Source organism: Apodemus sylvaticus, chromosome 2 (genome assembly GCF_947179515.1).
Source record: "Apodemus sylvaticus chromosome 2, mApoSyl1.1, whole genome shotgun sequence".
Lineage (NCBI taxonomy): Eukaryota > Metazoa > Chordata > Mammalia > Rodentia > Muridae > Apodemus > Apodemus sylvaticus.
Window position 1 is genome coordinate 161,256,305 of NC_067473.1, and position 20,784 is coordinate 161,277,088.

Genomic DNA, 20,784 nt, shown 5'->3' on the forward strand with positions numbered 1-20,784 from the left:
TGCGTGGTTCTGAGCCTGGCACCGCCCTGGCACGTGTACCGAGGTGTGCAGGGTTTCTTTCCAGAAAAAAGGCTCGAGCAGAAACTCCAGGACGCAGGATGCCAGCTCTGGAGACACTCCGCTGGTGGGGAGGGGAGCTCTGATTCCAACTTCTTCTTCTTTTTTTTTTTTTAATTGGATGAAAAGTCCCCCTGCCTTCGCACCTGAGGTGCTGAAGGGAGTTGTGGGCTAGCATGCGCCCAGTGTCAGCCTGCCTTCACTCCACACACCCATCCAGGGGCCCAGCCTCCTCACTCTCCCAGAGGAAAGTCAGTGTCTCACGTGATTAGGGAATCTGCTGCCGTCCCAGCTAACTTACAATATGAATCTGAGGTGACGGTAAGAAGGAGAGGCTCAGGGACTCTTCAGAAGTTCATGGCCAGGGAGACTCTGACAGCTTCTGTGGAATGTTCTGTCTGTGGGCATCTGCTGGAGAGGGAAGACTTTATTGTCCTTGAGAGGCCGGCATCCAGAGCACAGGCCTCATTTCCTGTGTAGCAGGCCAAGGGGAAGGGCAAAGGGTACCCATCGCCTCCCCCACTAAAGACCATCGCCTCCCCCACTAAAAACATCCAAAGAAAGACTTTCATTATTGGAGTGTTTCCTTATGGGTCTTTCTCTGGAACATGTCTCCCATTGTTGAGCTAGCTGAGCTGGGCTGGGACACCCCTCCAGTGTCACAATGACAATAGCAGTGAACTCCTGTAACATGTTGGCTCACCCGACCTCCACAAAGACCCAGCAGATATCGTTGCCACAGTCCACTGTAGCTGGTCCTCAGCAGTCCATAGTAACTAGTGGTGGCACTGGGATTTGAACCTGGGGACATAGTGTGTTCTCTACCTGCCTTAACATTTTGTAACCTCTCATTTCTATGTGAAAGAGGGTGGGGAGGGGAGGGAGGAGGGCTGTGAGCAGACCGAGGCGTCTCCCTTTGCTGGGGACAGGCATGAGTGTCCCTGCTTGTAACTTGCCCATCCTTAAAGGGACTATTGTTCCCTTCTTGAGGTGTGACAGGTAAGAACATGAGCTTTAGGGCGACAGAGTTGGGCTCGGATCTCACTTCTGCTCCCAGAGGGGCCAGATCTTTAAGCCGTTTAGCTCCCGTGTTGACCCGTATGGATAAGAGTCCAGGAAGGGAGCGGTGGGTGCTAACTCAGTGAGAGGCAGAGCACACAGTAGGAGCTCAGAGACTGTAGCTGTCACTGTCCTTATCACCATGGAGATGCTCCGGCCTGCCACTCCCAATTCTACATATTTAAATTTGCCAGGACTTTAGTGTCTTAGACTTAGAGAATTCACAGGCAATGGAAGCCTGCTCCACGTGGGTAAAGAGAGACCATGTGTGCACTCATACTTCCTGCGTAGATTTGTGTGTGTGTGTGTGCCTGAAGATACTCTTTTGCTCAGAGTGGGAAGGGATGGTTGTGACCGTCTGGATACAGCAGTGGTCACAGCTGCAAGGTACGATACCATACCTAATGCCCTCCTCCATCATCTCCCGTCTCCAGCTCTGGGCTGCCCACAGGGCCAGGTGTACCTGCAGTGTGGGAATTCCTGCAACCTGACCTGCCGCTCCCTCTCCCTCCCGGATGAAGAATGCAGTGAAGTCTGTCTTGAAGGCTGCTTCTGCCCCCCAGGGCTCTACCAGGATGAAAGAGGGGACTGTGTGCCCAAGGCCCAGTGCCCCTGCTACTATGATGGTGAGCTCTTCCAGCCTGCGGACATATTCTCAGACCACCATACCATGTGGTAAGTGCAGACAGCCGGCCCAGCTATGAACCCGGATGCTGGGGAGAACAGCGATGGCTTCCGGTGGCAGGACTGGAACTGGAAAACGGTCCTTCGAATCCTTTATTTCACAGCTGGGCAAACTGAGGCCTGAAAGAGGAATGGCTTGTCCAGACTTACATGCCAAGGGGAAGCAGAGCTAGCGTCCTCCCAGGTCCACAGTGTCAGGGCCACTGTGTCAGCAGCGGCCCCTCCATGCTAACCGCAGGGTTTCTCGGGCTTTGCTGCCCATGCGCACGCGCCAGGCCTTACGTTCCCTTTGCTAGACTGGAAAATGGACATGCCCCTGCCCCCTCCTCTCAGCTCCTTTCTAGTGTACACAGGCACATGCATGAGAAAATTCCGGTATTGCCGTTCACCTCAGCGGTGTTTTGCCTGCTAGTGTGCTTGGAGTTGCTTTAACCCAACACCAGAGGCTGGATCGTCTATAGAGTAAGAAGACTCTTGTGGATTCTGGTTCTGGAGGCTGAACGAAAGGTCCAGGCTTGGGCGGGCATCTGCGTCTGGAGAGGGTGTCATGTGTGAGGCATACGTGGGACATGAAATGGCTTCACTTTTTAAGCCACTTTTTTTTCCCAGACAACTCATCCAGTCCCTTGAGGCTAACCCATTCCCACGAGATTGGCAACAATCCCATCCACAGATGATGCTCTGTTAGGTCCCATGCGTCTCCTGGGGACAGGGTGGGATCAGGCTCAGATACTGGTAAACTAAACATGCATGGGACCCTTGGAAGGGTTTTGAACAGGGAACAAAGACGAGGAATGTAGCTTCAGGGAGTGGCTTCTGGAGAATGTGGGCAATGTTGGCACCGTAGACGTGAAGCTCGATAGGCCGTGGGTTGAGCAATGCTAAGGAATGGAGAACAGGGGTCTGAAGTTAGGGCCTCTGGGGGCTGGACCAGCAGATGCTGGAGGGAAGGAGGGAGCACTTCAGGAGCCTGACTGTCTTGAGGATGGTGATCACAGGGAGCAAGAGGGCTCCGGGAAGTGCAGAGGAGACGCTGGTCTTACTGACTCAGTTACCAAGAAGGCATCTGGATCAATGGATGAACCTGATAGATTAACTTTGGGGCCTGGAATTTGAGAACCCCTGTAGCCCTGAGAGTAATAACCAGAGAGCAGAAAAGGACTGACCAAGTTCAGAGTGTGAGGACCAGAGGAGGGAGGAGGGAGGAGGGAGGAGAAGAGGGGAGGAAAAGGATTCTGGAAGACAGGGCAGGGATAGAAAGGGTGGGACCAGAAAGTGCAAGGTCACAGAAGTGGGAGGAAGAGCTGTTGTCCCTTCACAGCTATAGGGCATTGGCTTAGGCCCCCTTGGGTACCAAAATCCACGTATGCTAGACTCTAGCATTGCACCTGCATTCTGGCCTAGCTGCATCCTCCTGCACACATCATCTCTAGATGGCGCTCAGCCCCCGACAGCGGCAGGCTCTGCAAACACCTGACCCTACAGGGGACAAGCTCTGCTGTGTTCAGCGCTGATATCATTCTTTTTCTTTCCAATGATGGCTTGATTTTTTTGTAGTTGTAGATCTCAGGGGCACAGAAGGCTGCTGGTCACAACACCCGCTGTTGACTGGACCTTTTGGGCTTAGCCCTGTCCTAGGATTGCCTGGTAATACTTTTCAAGTGTTTCCTTCTGGGACCTTAAAGCAACACTATTGGGCAAGCAGGGTTTGCTTCTCCTGCCTGCCATTATTGTATGTGTGTTTGTGTGCGTGTGTTATGTATATGTGTGCACATGTATGTGTGTATGTGTGAAGTCAGAGACAGGGGAGCAGAGAGCTGATTCCCACCTTCAACCTTGAGCCTCTACACGTGCACTCACACGATCCCATTCCAAGTGTATCCACAGATATGCAAAACACGCACACCCACCAACTCATGAAAATGGAAACATTTGGAAAAGTCACGAGAGTTGACATTTGCCTCTTTGACCCCTACCAGTGGCACTTAGTACATTTACACACTGTGCAGTCGACGTCTCTCCACCTGTCTCTAGAACCTTTATGACCCTGAAAGAAGCTGTGTCCATGAGATAGGAGCCCCTCATTGCTTCCCAGCCTAGGAAGCCACTCGACTTCTCCCGTCATGGGCGTGGCTACTCCAGACATCTCCTGCGTGGAGGCATCCAGTGCCCATCCTTTTCTTTGTGCCTGGCTTATTTCACCTACATTAATGCTTTGCAGAATCACTCCGCTGCTGCGTATATGCAAACCCATTCCCTTACAGATGGGATGGCATCCCAAGGTGGAACATGGCGCCCTTTGCCTACCCGTTCATCTGCTGGTGGAAACTTGGCTGCGTGGGCCTCTCTGCTGTTGTGAATAATGCTTCCATGAACATTGGTGTTTAAGTATCTGAGTATGTGCTTTAGGTTTAGGGCGTGGTCTGTATCCCTGAGTGCAGCTAGTGGATCGTACAGTAATCCCGTTTACCCTTTTGAACAACTGCAAAAGTATTCTCTCACCGAGGCTGCAGCATTGGCAGTCCCACCGGCAATGGAGCAGTGCAATCATTTCTCTATGTCCTCCCTGGTACCTCTTATATTCCTCCTCTCCTCTTCTCTTCTTCCTATTCCTCCTCCTCCTCTCCTCCTCTCTCTTCCTCCTCCTCCTCTCCCCCTCTCCCTGTATGTGGTATGTATGAGAGCACAGGTACATCTGTGTCACAGCACACGCTCGTGTGTCACCCTTCTCCTTCTATCTTATTTGAAATGGAGTTTCTTGGGGTTTACGACATTGCATAAGCCAAACTAGCCGGACCGTTAGCTTCTGGGGAAGCTTCTGTCTTCGCTCCCAATCTCTCCATAGGTGCCTTGGGATTCTAGGTGTGCAACTGTGTGTGGCTTTACAGGGGTTCTGGGGTTTCAAATTCAGGTCCTTATGCTTATATAGCAGGACACTTTACCCGTGGAGACATATCCCAGCTCCCCCTTTCTAATAGTTGTCGTACTAGGTAGGTTGTGGGATCTCATTGTGCCTATTGGATATTTATAAGTTTTTATATGTCTACATGAGTATTTCAGCCATTTTTGAATTGGATACTTTGTTTATCTTGTTATTGAGTTATTGAGGATCTTTGTATATCCTGTGAGCTTTATTTTCCCCATTCTGTTGTTAGTGCCTTTTGATGGAGAACATGTTTCAGTTTTAATATAATCAATTTACCTATTCTCTTAACTTATTCCTTATGGTTCTGCACTGTTGCCATGAAACCCGTGCCAGATTCCAAGTCCTCACTGCTTACCTCGCTGATCCCTCCTAAGGCTTAACTAATGTTTAGATCTTTGATCCATTTGGCGCTCACATCGTGCGTACGGTGTAAGGTTGGAGTCCAGCTTCATTCTTTCCTAGATAGAACTCCAGGTTCCCGGCACCGTGTACATAGATGCCTTTCCACGTCTTGGCACTGGTGTAGAAATTCAATTGACCGTCTAGGCGACGGCTGACTTCTGAGCCGTTTATTTAGCTGGTCTGTATGCCTGTCTACCTGCCAGTCCATATTGTTGTAATTACTGGAGCTTTGCAACAGGCTTGGAACCAGAAACTATGGCTCCTCCAACTTGTTTCGTTGTCAAGAATGTTTTGGTGTTCAGGGTGCTTTGAAGTACTGGATAAATCTTAGTTTTAGTTGCTGTAGGAACTGCCGTTGGGATTATATTGGGATGTATTCAATCTATAGGCCACTCGGAGAGTCTTGTTATCCATTCCACAGGCAGATGGTGCCCATTTCCCTGGCCCCTCGGCCTTCTAAGCAATGTTTTGTAGTTTCTTGGAGAGTCTTGTTAGCATGTATTCATTGTGCCAAGTCCCAAGCCCGCCGTGACCTTCTCCTGCGCGCACACTGTGCTTTGAACACAAGCCCTCTCTTACTTCTCTTTCCCCTTCTCCCCAAACCCCATTCTTCCCTAAGAGTTCCCTCTCTGCTTCCACATCTTCTCACGAGAGCAAACACTCTTCTCTCAGCTTTCTGAGCCAGAGATGATTTCATTTAACACGGTGGCCCCCAGTTCTGCCCACTTTTCCCCACTGAGTACATGCCTCTGTTCTTCAGATGATGCTACCTCATTATGTTTGTGTTCCACATTTTCTATACCTGTCCATGCATTGAGGCATGCCGGCTGGCGCCATAATGCGACTTTTAGGACAAACACCGTGCGGATATCTTTATTGTATGCTGACTCTGATTCCTTTGGAGATGTAGGGCGGGGTTGGCACCTCTAGACCATGATCATGTTTTTTTTTTATTTTAGTTTCTTGAAGACTCTCTATGCTGACTTTCAAAGTGGCTGTGCTAATTTTCATCTGCGCCAACTGTGTAGAAGACTTTCTTTTTCTCTACACCACTCCATTTGTTTTTCTTTTGGCCTTTGTATGGGACAGGGTCTCAGTTTGTAGCTCAGGATGGCTCAGAGCTCAGATGGAACCCCCAACTTGCCTCTAGTTCATGGCAATCCTCCTGCCTAAGCTTCTCAAGTGCAAGGACTACAGGTATGAGGCACCTGCCTGACTTCATCAGCGTTGGCATGCTGTCTGTGGCTAAAGAGGATGAGCATTGTTCCCCATGTATTTTTTTTTTTTTCGAGACAGGGTTTCTCTGTGTAGCCCTGGCTGTCCTGAAACTCACTCTGTAGACCAGGCTGCCCTCGAACTCAGAAATCCACCTGCCTCTGCCTCCCAGAGTGCTGGGATTACAGGCGTGTGCCACCACTGCCCGGCTTTCCCTATGTATTGATTGGATGTTTCTATTTTTTTTTTTTTTGAGATCTGTTTGGTGTTCTTGCCCATTTATTACTTGTGTTGTTTGTTCCATTTATTGTTTAATGGTTTGGGTTCTTTGCATACTCTGTCAGATGTGTATCTGGTAAAGCTCATCTCATGCTCTGTAGGGAATCACTCAGCTCTTTGCTGTGTAGAAACTTAAAAAAATCCTTTGTGTATGCTCAGATGTGTGTATGTGTATGTGCATGTGCAGGTGCTTGTGTACTTACGGGTGTTGGGTAAGAGTGACCTTCATTTTGGGGAAACTGTGCAAGAGCCTTTGGGTTTGAAGAGAGTAATACATTTTAAGATTCACAGATGGTCATTAAGCTGGAGAAGAGGGGGAGGCAGGAATCAGCTCATGCGGGGCTCACCCTTTACTGCAAAGTCTGTTGAAGGGATGCTTCTGAGGGATGTCGGGCAAGGGCGGGGCACAGTCAAGACGCAGAAGTAACAAGCACATGGGAATTGAAGCAAAATGTCAGAGGCGACGTCCTGGATTGTGATGGAGAGAGTGGAGAGGGTGGAGAGAGGCCAGTGTTGGGATGAACCCTAGAGTCTGACAGTGAGTCAGATTGAGTGGATGGTGATACCAGCCCACAGTCCAGTCCTGGAAGGGGACTGAGGTCTGGTGCAGGTGCACTGTGCTTACAGTGTCTTTGAGACACTGAAGGGAATTATAAAGGAGATGCTTGCGGGTACATTGCATGTACAGGTCTGAGCTCAGCGGGACTACTGCTACAAGTGCATGGGTCATTTTAGAATGAGATGGGGTATGAATGGCAGCATAGTGAGCGGGAGAGAAAGCAGGGGATGCCCGGGGAGAGGGGATGTGCCACCTACAGGTGAGGCAGGGACAGCAGCGGGGACATCCAATGGGGATCGTCTTTATTCTCTCAAAGAATGGAGTAGCCATCAGGGAGGGGGATGCTCAACAGGGCATCACATAAGAAAAGAACTCAGAGGGACCCACTGGATTTGGTGGCCTGATGGTCACTGGTGATGTTAGCAGGTCCCACTTCAGACCCAGAGTTATGGGCCTGTAGCCCCGACAGAGGAGCAGAGTGAGCAGGGTAGGGGTGGGGGGCAACGGATATAAAAAACTCTAGCAAAAGCTGGGGTGTTTTCTCTGCAGTTACTGTGAAGATGGCTTCATGCACTGTACCACAAGCGGTGCCCCAGGGAGCCTGTTGCCTGACATGGTCCTCAGCAGCCCTCTGTCTCACCGCAGTGAGTACTGTAGGCCCGAGAGGCTGTTCCCTACCCTTCTGTCTAGACTCTTTTCCATGAGTTGGGGAGAGAGTTGGCTGTGTTGTCCGATACATGTAGGTATTCAAACAGGGGTCTGGCTCTGCCCAGCATCTCCTTGATGTCTTAGCTTATGTAAGTGATTTTCAGGCATATCTTTGCAAACATAAATTCTGAGTGAGGCCAGAAGCATTTTACTGTGAGGAAGGAGAGCACTTGAATTACCAGAAGCAGAGAGATCTGTTCGCCTGTGGTAGCCTGGGTGCGGTGAGCAGTTGGCGTTAGCTAATGGGCTTGCTAGCAGTGGTACCCACCACTCTGCGATGGCTCTTGCTTCCTGTGAATGCACTGATGAGGAAACCTCCTTGGAATCTTGTCAGAGGGATCTGAAAGAAGAGGGGTTTGGGCCAATTGCTCCCTATTTGAAAATCTTAACAGCTAGAGCGCTGTCTCAGGATGTGGTAAAGATTGGAGGGTGTGGCCCACAGGGGTGGGTGTGCACCATGGGTGTAGGCTGTACTCACATCGAGGTTACAGAGGCTTTGCCTCTGGAAGGATCATGCTGGAATGTAGTCTCCTGGTTGGAAGGGACATAAGTGGATCCTCATCAGCTTCTAGTATAACGCCTTCTCCCTCTGCTTCTCGCACTAAGACTCCTCCCTCACGCCCTTTGCTTCCCAGGCTGTCCTGGAGAGGGGTCTGGGTCCCTACACACCTGTTCTATCGCCCCTTTAGTTCAGCACAGAGGTGGGCCAAGACCCTGAGCATGAGGTGACTCAAAGTGATTCAGAGCGTGGCCTCCATGCCCCCAGGTTTCTTGTGCTTCTGCCCGATCTGTTGTATTCTGCCTCTAAGACCTGCTTTTTATGCACCCCACCCCCACCCCAGCCCAGAACCTTCTTGTCTAGTCACTGTATAGAAGCTCCTGGATTTTGCCGTCTTCTTCTAAGACTAGGAAAAGGCATTTTCTCATTTGAAGTGTAGCTTTTTAACCCAAATTTCCACATAAAAGTAAGGTTGAGAATTCTGCCTTCTTTGCCCAGAGTGAGAGAAATGGTATTGCATATGACAGCCTTTTTGAAGAAAAGAAAAAGGTGTTGTCTCAACTCTGTGCTTTCATTATTATCCAATCAGTGTTGCTATTCTTTGATTGACAGGAAATGTAATCCATTAGTGAACCAAGTAGACAGAATCCCTCCCTTCAGGGAGTATATCACTTTTTTTTTTTAAAAGGAGGTCACAAAGGGGGTTTGAATTCATTTCTTTCAGTTTGAGGGTCTTCACAGTTGTTGGGCCATTTGAGGACAAGACACGGAAGGGAGAAGGGTGACCAGATTCTCATTTCTAGTTCAGAAGCAAACCTTTGAAATGTACAGTGGAAACACATGGCGGGAGAGGGAGATGTGTCGGTGATAGCACACTGTGATGCCACCATTTTTACAGGGAGGCTGACCTTGGAGCAAACGCCTCTTAGAGTCCCCTTTCCTCCATGTGTTGTAACTATTTCTTAAATGTTCCTATTGGGTCTCATCAAGCTCCATTTTAGTACCTCAATCTAGGTCTTCTCAAACCCGAGTTTGGAAATTTCCACAGTGCACCTTGGTTCAGGGAAAACTTGGAGAGCAGAGTCAAGAGGGAGGAAGGTCATCAGGGGATACCTGTTGGGGTCTGTTGAGACGATACCAGCTCGGCCTTCTGAAGCATTGAGATAGATAAAGTTACTGCCCTGGTCTCACACAGAGACCCTGGCTTAGGGTTGGAGCTCACTGTAGGATGGGCAGGGTCAGGTCTTGGGGAGTAGGCAGTGCTGAGCCTTCCCCCCCACCCCCCACCACCCCAATGAGTGATGGCTCCTGGGGCTACAGGAGAGTGCAGAAGGGTGATTCGCCATGGCTTTGTTCACCGCCTCTCTTCCTTCCTCAAGGCAAAAGGAGCCTCTCCTGTCGGCCACCCATGGTCAAGCTGGTGTGTCCTGCCGACAACCCACGGGCTCAAGGGCTGGAGTGTGCTAAGACATGCCAGAACTACGACCTGGAGTGCATGAGCATGGGCTGTGTGTCTGGCTGCCTCTGTCCCCCAGGCATGGTGAGTCGCTGCACGCGTGAAGGGCCACCTTCCCAGCCATGTTCCTGTAGGTCATGGTGAATGAGGTGTCTGTGGAGTCAGAGAGTAGGAAGAAACGGATAGGGATGCTGAGCAGATTCAACCACCAAATTCAGCGAGGGGCTTGGGAAGAGAATGATGCTTGCTGCTGATGGGGTTGAACACCCACAGAGAAAATCTCAGCACACAGAACTGCCGTAGGAAGCAAAGACACAATTCATAGAAAATACATGTCTAAACAGGCATTTCTGCTAGAATTTTTCCCAAGGGTAACATTTCATACAGTGGGGATGGAAGGATACACACATAGTTGTGTCTGATTTTCATATATTTGCCTATAACTTTCTCGTTTAAGAGAAGATGTTGATGTCTGTTCTCGTTTGATTTGTGTTGATGTGATAAAGACCATCACCAAAAGCAACTTTGGGAGGAAAGGATTTATTGTACTTTATGCTTCAAGGTCAGAGGGAACTCAGAGCCGTAACTCAAGTAACTCAAGCAGAAACCACAGAGGAACTCTGATCACTGTCCCTCTCTCTTTGACTTAGGCTTAGCTAGTTTTTGTATGTAGCTCAGATCTTCCTACCTAGGGAATGGTAACACCCACAGTGGTGTTACCTCAATTATCAATCAAGATGAAGCCTTACGGATATGACCGCAGGTCAATCTGATTGCTCCCTCTCTCCTGGTGACTTGAGATTGTGTCAAATTGACAATGAAAACACAACCAAGACAGTGTTCTTGTGCCATAACACAAGCAAATTGTGGCATTTTCTTTTCTGGCTCCATTAAATGGCTTGTGAGGTCTTGTCCAGGCCCATGTGTCCCGTGATTCTGATGCTGGGGCTGGAGGTGTCCTGGAGGCCACACAAGATGCTTGTTTGAGAACATGAACACCTCTGTCTGCCTTCTAGAAATGGCAGCAATGCTTGAAATATGCCTGAGCCTTCTGACCTCCTTTCCTTCCTATACTATTAGTTTCTTTCTTTCTTTCTTTCTTTCTTTCTTTCTTTCTTTCTTTCTTTCTTTCTTTCTTTCTTTCTTTCTTTCTTTCTTTCTTCTTTCTTTCTTTCCTTTTTTGTTTTTGAGACAGGGTTTCTCTACAAAGTCTTGACTGTCCTGCGACTCACTCTGTAGATCAGGCTGGCCTCGACCTCAGAGATCCACCTGCCTCTGCTTCTTGGGTGCTGGGATTAAAGGTGTGTGCCGTCACCACCTGGCTTTGACCAGTTTTATATAAAATCTATTATACATATATTATTATCATCACCTTGAGTAATGCAACTTCTAGACCTTTCTTTCTCAAATGCATGCTGCTTCATGCTCCCCGTGACTCTACTTCCCATACACGAAGTTATGTACTGAGGGATTGAGAGAAAGCTCTCGGGGCCAGCCTGAAGGTGTGTAGGATGGCTTGAGTGCACACCGAGGACTCTGCCTGAGGAGCTGTGGGTGTTCTGTCCTCGGGCGGGCTGGGCACTGCTGCATGCGTAGGACAGGAGCTCTGTTCTGTACTTCCTTTCTAGCCCTCGTCTCCTAAATGGAAAGTTCTATTAATTCTCTCTAGGATGCCACCCCCCCCCCAATCTTCTCCCCTGAGGCTTCTAGAGCCATCGTTTACAGGGAGACAGAGACTGGCCCTTGTCCTGGGCAGCGTGGCTCACACTGTAGGGAAGGATGATTGGGGTCTATGAGAGGAGGAACAGTCCCATGTCAGAGCAATGAGCAGGGGACAAAGAGACACTGAGGTAAGGTCTCATGGTGAATAGCTCAGGGATTTGCAGGCGCAGTTGCCCCTGTGGTGTTTCTGGAGGGGAAATCTTGACTTGAGAGAGGCAAGGAAAGGGACTTCTTAAGCATTATGTCAGCATAGGGAATTGTTTAATGTATTATTTTGTTAAAAATTAAGAAACAATTGAGATGATGCCTCATTTGGTTGCCCAGGTTGGCCTTGAACTCCTGGGCTTAAGTAATCCTCTCGCCTCAGCCTCCTGAGTAGCTAGAACTACAGGCACTCTCTACCATGTCCAGCTGGGTCAAGGCTTCTGTAAAGTAAATGTGTGTGTGTGTATATGTGTGTGTGTGTGTGTGTGTGTGTGTGTGTGTATGTGTGTGTGCATGTGTGTATAAAAGTATCTAGGCAGTATTAAATATTAATAATCACAACAGTTGAATCAGATCCTTAATCCTGACTGGGAGTGTGACCTTACATCTATGTTATAGACATTCTGCAAGGCACTCCTTTCTCACCCAGAAGCCCCTGGTATGCATTCTCAGAAATATGTGTAACAGAGGCCCCTTCGAAAAGCTTCTGTCCATAGAGGTTGGATTATTTTCACAACTGCTTCATTACAAGGCTGACTGATGTGCAGATAGCCGGGGCCAGATTCAGCAGAGCAGAGAAATCTATGTAATTTATGAAGTGTGCACAGCGTGCTGGCTACAGTGCCTCACACGTGTTCCTGGCCACAGCACAAAGAAAAGGGAGCTGGGAACATCTCGCCTGGGTGCTTCTGATGGCGCAGACCTCATGTCCATGGTTCTTTCCCTGTCCTCTTGTGTGATGAGGAAGGCTATGGCATGATGCCAAGGGTTTGGAGAAAGGGCTAGGTATTCTGTATTTAATGACTTGCAAGGGGCAGGGCAAGTCACTTTGTGATGGAGGCAGATCTGCTGAGAGCAGAGAGACCCAAGGAGGAACGGGGTACAGGGGCTAAGCTAGCGTGCCCTTCACCCTCTGGCCCTACACTTTATATAGACATGCAATCTTTATCTGAATCCCAGAGGCCTCCTCTGTAATGTGTTCAGCCTGCCTTCCTCACTTGGTTGGCTATGGATGCAAGGGAGATGTATGCAAAATCACTTAAAAATAAGTAAACAAACAAGGTATGGGGCCAGGGACAGACCACAGTTAGGGATGTGATTTTCTAGCATGTGGGAGGTCATAGGTTTAACCCCCAACATGAAATGGGTGGTAATGGGACATGCCTGTAGGTAGAGACAATAGGATCAGAGGGTCAAAGTCATCCTTAGGTCCACAGAGGGTTGAACGTCAGCCCAAGTTGGAGATCTTGTCTCAAAGAAGCCAGAAAGTTCCATAGAATTGTAGTAAGAAGTGTGCATACTGTGTTTGTAAATAACAGAGGCTCAGTTTTAGAAACTGTGTGGCTCAGCTCCTTGTCCTGCCACTGGTGGGATGGTGTAAGGTCTGTTTTCTTACATTTCCCGTCTGTTGCAGACCAATGCTTTTAAGTACAGTGAAAACGGATTATCTGAGAAATAAAATAACAGAAAGTAGTGATGGGAGTAGGGAGTATATCTTAGTTATTGTTCTACTGCTGGGATAAAACATCATGACCAAGACAACCTGTGGAAGATAGAGTATATGTGAGGCTATCCTTCCAGAGTCTATGACCATCATGGGGGGCTTGGCAGCAGGCAGGCAGACATGGTGCTGGAGCAGTAGCTGAGAGCTCACATCCCTATCTGCAAATAGGAGGCAGAGAGACGGAGACAACTAAGAATAGTGTAGGCGTTTGAGACCTCAAAGCTCACCCCCAAAGACATCCCTATTCTGACAAGAGCATGACCTCTAATCCTCCCAAATAGCTGTACCAACTGAATACTAGGTATTAACAGGAGGAATCTATGGGGGCTTTTTTTATTCAAACCGCCACAGGATGTGAATCAGTGTAAGGCCCTGGGTTCATCTCTAGCACTCTAAAAAACAACAAAGACAAACCAACCAACCAACCAACCAACCAACCACCTACCTATCCATTCAACCATCCATCCATCCATTCCTTCCATCCATCCATCCATCCATCCATCTACCCATCCACCTACCCACCCTCCCACCCACCCATATACCTACCCACCCATCCATCCATCCACCTACCTACCAACCAATCCTTCCATCTATTCATCCATCTATTCATCCATCCATCCATCCGTCCATCCATCCATATATCCATCCATTCATCTATCTATCCATCCATCCATCTACCCACCCCCACCCCCTACCCCCCAAACACCCACCCGTCCATCCACCTACCCATCAAACCATCCATCCATCCATCCATCCATCCATCCATCCATCCATCCATCCTCTATCCAACCAACTAACCAAAGTACAGGATCCATCAAGTTTTTATCACATATGACAGATATCATATTACATGATATGTTTCTGCATTCTCATTGTCACTGGTCAGCTCTGACACTGGCCTGACCTTGAGTAGCCATTGTCTTCTTCCTCTGTGCCAGTCCCCTCTGAGCATAAAAGCACTCCTTTGAATGTTGGAGGCAAGTGAGGAGGCCTTTTCTTTTCTATTGTTACAGGCCTGGCTCCTATTGAGCAGAAGCCTTCTGCTCCACCACGGATAGCAGATTATCTACCTCTAAAGCTGTCCCCAGGGTCTTCTCACAGGGATAGGGGGTGGGATGATTTTACAAGTGGCAAGAACCACAGTGGTGATGATTTGGTGCTTCCAATCCTAGGTTCCCACACTGAGTCTGGTGGCAAGCCACCTCAGATCTTTGTTTCTTTACCTGTAATATTGGGTCAGAAGTGTGTGGAGGGAAGGTTAAAGATGGAAGACAGTCATAGGCATTCCAGCTGCTTTGTGTTGGTATCTTGGTGATCACTGTCACAGTAAGTTAGTTCATGCAGACATGGGTGGCAATAAAGGGCGTCTGACGTTTTTCTTGATTGTTTTGAATTTTCGTGACAGGCTTCCCTTTGTAGTTTGGGCTGGTCTGGAACTTACTAGATAGCCCAGGCTAATACTTTTCTTTAGTTGAAAATGCTTCTGAACTTTTGGAGCAGCTGCTATTCCTTTAAGTTATTCTACCTAATTTCACCACTAGTCAGCAGCAGAACACAGCCCATGGCCCTGTTGCCTGAGCAGCTTCTGAGCCTTGTAGGAGTCCAGGGCAGAGCCAGTATCTTTCAACCTGCCTGCTTCTTAGACCTCAGGCCAGGACACTGGCTTGCAAATACTTAAGCCTCTGAGGAAAGTGTAGCATCATCGTCTGGGACCCAGCATCTACATCTTTCAGACTGGTACCCAGGTTCGTTGGCATTAGGGAATGACCTGTCAGGAACTGAAAGACACAGGAAATGATTCTTAAAACTAGATCCCAGGTACAAGGTTCCATCTAGAGTAAGCTTCATTTTTGGACACCAGAAATTTTATGGGGCCTCATGCGTGTGAGGTGAATGCTTTATTAAGTAATAAGCATTTATACGTGCCAAGAAAGTCCATCTCTGTAAAAAACACTTCCCACAGTCACAATTTGCCACCTAACCAGGTTCACTGAGACAGGATAGGATATGCTTGTTTGGTTAACAAGCAAGACTTTATAAAAAGCGTACAGCATGACAAATCCCCTGGGGAAGAGTCATTTCACTCATTAGGGTGAGTTACCAGATAGGATTGCTTTCCTCCTAATCGACATGTGGTGGAACTCAGATATGTTGAGCTGTGGCTATGGATGGGTTAGAACCATCAAGGACAGGTGATGACAAACATTTTGGGATAGTGAGTAGTCTGTTTGGCATTCAAGTACAGCAAGGAACAGAGGAATTTCCAGAGAAGGACAACAGAGCAGTTTTTTTCTGCCTCATACTTGTTCTCGGAGCTGACTGAGGATGAGGCTCTGGGCTTGGACAATGCTTTCTAAATGATCGTGAGCTGACAGCCCCTGGTGGGTATGCCTGCCATGTTTTCTCGAGTCTTCTACAGTTTTCATAACTTTTATCTCAGCACCACTGTAGTATTTGCAAAGGACACGCTGTGCAGAGGTGTCCAGACTCTCGCCCTCAGTGACTTGCCACAGAGCTCAGTTATGGCTGCTTCCCTGGCTTGCCTGCTTCCTGGTCACTTCCCTCATCCGTGCGGCTCTCCTTTGCCTGGGATTTCTTTCTTTCCTTCTTTCCTTCCTTCCTCCCTCCCTCCTTCCCTCCCTCCCTCCCTCCCTCCCTCCCTCCCTCCCTTTTTCCTTCCTTCCTTTTTTCCTTCCTTTCTCTTTCTTTCTTTTGAGACAGGGTTTCTCTGAGTAGCCCTGGCTGTCCTGGAACCCACTCTGTAGACCAGGCTAGCCTCCAGCTCAGAAATCCACCTGCCTCTGCCTCCTGAGTGCTGGGACTGAAGGCGTGTGCCACCACCGCCCGGCTACCAGGGATTTCTTTAAGGCTACGTCTGAGTGTTCTTGACCAGGCTCTTATGTTTATAGCATCTCTCTCAAGTCAGGAAGTTTCCACACTGTTCTTGGAAACCCTTTCCTATCCTTTAAGGTCATGTTTGACCTACTCATTAGTTCCCACATCAATGTTGTCTTGACGGTAGCCCTCACTTATCACGGAGGCCCTATCTTGATATTGCGGCCTGCCAGTTAGTAATGGTGCTACGGCAAATCCGGGCAGAGAGGAGAGGCTGCCTGGCCAGTGAGAGCCCAGAGCAGCCGTGGTAGCGCTATCCTATTGCAGAGCTGGGATTTGATGTGGTGTCCATTGGAAGAGGGCTGGACACACGGATGCACCTAGATGAAGTGGGAGGAGAGAGATCCTGGAGTGTGGCTGCTCAGGGTTCTTGACAGTGGGGTGACTTTTGGAAGAGGGGTGAGCACAGGCAGTATGCACACCAGGAGGCCACGCCTGCCTGCAGGTGGAGGACAGAGAGTGCCCCTCGGAGGTGAGATGACAGTGAGCAGGGCTAGGTTTCCCTTCCTGCAAACTCAGCCACCCATCTCCACTAACTGAAGCTGTGTGCATGCGTCTGCCAATCTTATGGTAGCCACTAGGTGGCAGACTTCAGACTGAAGTCTAAACTGACAAAGCTTGGAGGATGTGGGAATGAACCGGTTTTTCCCCCCCTCCAACTTTTGATTGATTCTTTGTGAGTTTCACATCATGCACCCTCGTCCCACCCATCCTTTATTGTGAACCTTGGAAGGCTCTTGAAGGGAGATGTTTGTAGCCTCTCCTTGCTCCAACCAACTGGCTGCCTTCTCTGTCGATCTCTTAGGCTTCTTGTTTTCTAAGAACCGTGGTAGTCTCAGGCTTAAACACCATCAAGGACAGTGGGCCGGCTTCTTCCTATCTCTTTGTACCCACACTGCCCCACTACGTACAGGGCAAGGGACTTGAGGACACCTCCTAAGGTCAACAGATGTGGTGTTAAGTGGAGAATATTACTCTTCCCACCTCCCAGTACAGGTGTGTGTGTGTGTGTGTGTGTGTGTGTGTGTATGCATGTGCATGTGCACATATAGTTTTAAATGATGATTCTGCTATGGAAATCCTCTGCATACCCCTATTCCCAGGGTTTAATTTAATTCAAAGGTCTAGGAACTCATGCTTGCAGGGGATTTTACCAGATCACTGGACTGGGACTCATGCAGACCAAGCACCTCTTCCTGTTTGCTTGGTAGTTCTGGAACACAGCAGCTATGGGCCTACCTGGGCTGTCCCAAGGGACAAGAGAGGGCAACAGGGGAGAATATATAATCAACGTATATTATATCACTTTCAAGGCAAAGTTGTGGCACTGTAGCCACCCAGGGCTGCTTCTTGGTTGAGGTGGCAGTGGAGCATGGCGGTAGGGTCAGGGTGGGCTTGAGCCCACCAAGCCGGAAGGTCTTGTTTCTTTCCCTACCCACTTGTTCCAAGCAGGAAGTGTAGCATGCTATAGAGTCGCTTCCTGAGGGATGGAGGAGGGAGGAGGGGACCTCTGTGGGTAGCATGTCAGAGCATCGGGACTGGAAAAGGGGACCTTGGGAGAAGGGTTGCCTGATCCTGCATGTCTCGGGCATGCTTTTAACTTGGTTTTGCTATGTCTCCTTTGGTCGGTTTTCTGTCCCTGGAGGAGTCCAGGGCACTAAATGCTTATTAATTCTTGTCAAACATGATATCCATTTTCTTAAACTATGGCTATAACACCTACTTGTCAAAGATTATTAAAGCTACAAAAGAAATCCTTTATCCCAGAATCCTTTATCCCAGCTCACTGCCTAGAATCAACCTCTCCACTTCCTTCTAGCCTTAGTTAACAACATTAACAACAACAAAAATGTCTATATTCCGTACATATGAAATTTGTCTACATGTGTGTACAGTTTACTTCCCCATTTAAGAAAAAAAAACCTAACAGCTCAGTTAGGCACCGCCCACCTCATTAAAGAGTCCTCTGAAGGATCCTCCAGCACCCCACAGAAACCCAGGGGCTCCTTAAGAAGGACATCATTCGCCTGTCTCTGAACACTTGATTGTTTCTTTGCCCAGTTCATTGATAAATAACTCTTCTTTAGTCTCCATCCATATTCTGACGTCCTCTGGAGACACGCTTTGTGTGACATGGCTGTGTCTGGTTTATGTCCCCTCGGAGCTTCTGACGTGGGTTTCTTAAGCCTTTGCAAACACGTCCTAGATTATGGCACCCATCAGGGCAGAGGCAGTCTAGTCTTTGGTTGACAGAGAGACACACTATAGAAGATGCCCATGTACGCCAGGCCCCGGCCTGCTGCTGACTGACTCCTGCCCTTGCTACGTTGTTGCTGAGGTTGCCCCCGGCTCAGTGTCTCTCCCCATGCTGGTGCCTGGCAGGCCCGAGCGCCGGGACACTTTCTCCTCCGGGATGGATATCAGTCCTTGTGGTTCTTTTCCTTTAGGTCCGGCATGAAAACAAGTGTGTGGCCTTGGAGCGGTGCCCCTGCTTCCACCAGGGTGAGGAGTACTCCCCAGGAAGTACGGTGACAATCGGCTGCAATACCTGGTGAGGCTCTGGGGCGCCCTGGGGACCCGCCATCACGGTAGCACCAGCATCTGTGGGACACAGGACTTTTGACATTTGTCCTCACACCCCATGGGAACTCGAGTGCTCTTTCCCTTACTCTGCCTCTGTTTCCCCATCTGTGAAATGCTCCTTCCCATCTCTGCTCAGTAACACCCCTGCTCCCTACAGATGGGCGATTCTGGTCTGGGAGGATCTTCTTCTACAGGGCCCTTGCAGTGACCAGGCTGGGGTGGGTTGGGTTTGGAAAGGTCCTCTCAACCCCTCCTCCTTCCCTCTCTTCTTCCTTTCTTCTTTCCTCCTTTCCTCCCTCTCTCCTCTCTTTCCATTTATTTTTATTAATTGTACAAGGTAATCATTTCAAAGACATTTACACAATACATACAACGGGCTTTGCCCACACATTCTCCAGTGTCACCTTGCCCTGTCCCCTTTCCTACTCCCACAGTTCTTTCCCCTCCCTCACCTCCCCCAAATACTTCTCCTCCTACTTTTGTATCTTTTAAATAAATCTGGTCCCTACATGTGAGAGAAGACATGATAATTGCTTTCCGAGTCTGGCTTAATTCGTTTAACATGATGATCTCCAGGTTCCGTCATTTTCTGTGCAAATGGTGTATTTTGTTCTTCCTTGAGGCCGGGATCTCAAGGCCCATCTCTTCCCACAGGCTCTGTGTGGTCTGAGAGTGGGCTTGAGGACACGGTGGTTTGGGAGGCATTGGTTTCCTTCTGCCTTCTCTGGCTGTCCTTCATGGGCATCCCCTTCTACTTGCCCTTTTACTTCTGGGCTATAGACAGTCTTAGGGGCCCTTGTGGACGGAGGTGGGGGTAGGCATCAGCGCCCGAGGCCTGAGCTCACCACCTCTGACGCAGGAGTGGGCTTCCCTAGATCAGCTCTGGTTAAGGGCAGCTCTGGAGGGGCATGCGGCCAGCAAATCGCAATAGATATAAACACACAACCACACACAGAAAACCACTCCTGGCAGACTCGGACTCTGTTTTTCAGTCTCTGAGTGTCCCTGATCTTACAATCTCTGTTGGTCTAAAGGAGTGTTAGCGTCAGTGTGTCTGTGATACAGTGAACCTGGGGCTGATCTCAGGAACTCTGTAGCTTTTAGGGCGAGGCTGCACTCTGGTGAGTCCATGGCAGATGGCTTGGAGACGACTCCCGCCTCCTCTTCACCCACTTCACTCCGCATCTCTGTTTCCTCTTTGGAACTAGAGAGCAGCCTGGCTTCTCTTTCTCCTGCAGACTCTGTGCTAGGCTTTGAGGCCCAAGTCCCTTACACAGCTCCAAATGGTTATCTTCTTGAGGGTTAGGGATTAGTGATGACCTGGCGTCTTCCATGCCCCCTCATGCCTCTTTGTTTCCTAAGGCCCGATTGAGCCCCTGGTGCCTAAGGTACAAACCAATAAGACTTGATTGCTTTCCCTAGTGTTTGCCGGGACCGGAGGTGGAATTGCACGAACCACGTGTGTGACGCCACTTGCTCCGCCATTGGTATGGCCCACTACCTCACCTTCGATGGCCTCAAGTACCTGTTCCCTGGGGAGTGCCAGTATGTTCTGGTGCAGGTGAGACTGAGAATGAGGGGAGGGGGTGCTGTCTGTGTCTATCAGAGAAGGGGGTGTGTGGGAGTCTCTGGGTCAGATTCTGTCTATAGAAAGAACTTTGAGGGTTTTTTTTTTGTTTTGTTTTGTTTTGTTTTGTTTTCATCCTTCAAAGGATGCCCAAAGATGTAGGAAGTTTAAGAAGAGAATTTCATTTTCTGAGCTGGATTGGAGTGGGTACCCCTCAGGCCATTTTGATACTGGTATAGATTCGAGAAAGATGGCTCTTCATTTTGGCGGACAGCTAAACCAGGGTGCCCGGGAGCTGATCCTGGATGGAGTTCACCCTCCCTGATAGCTCATTGTTATGAAGTATTCCTGGGCAGGGGGATTGCCTGCGTGACCCCTGGAGTGTGCTGCCTGACCTATGGCCCTATTGAATTTGTCACCCTTAACATGGTGAGCAGGGGAGACTTGGCTGCAGGTGCCTTTCAG

The 20,784-nt window shown here is 49.1% G+C and overlaps 1 protein-coding gene across 1 annotated transcript in view; it reads left to right on the plus strand.

Moving 5' to 3' along the window:
• Window positions 1-20,784, plus strand: part of Vwf (von Willebrand factor) — a 137,571-nt gene that overhangs the window by 54,447 nt on the left and 62,340 nt on the right. Inside the window, 5 exon segments of the mRNA XM_052174915.1 lie at window positions 1,551-1,791; window positions 7,731-7,825; window positions 9,768-9,928; window positions 18,617-18,720; window positions 20,175-20,313. Of these exon segments, the coding sequence (XP_052030875.1) occupies window positions 1,551-1,791; window positions 7,731-7,825; window positions 9,768-9,928; window positions 18,617-18,720; window positions 20,175-20,313 (740 nt within the window).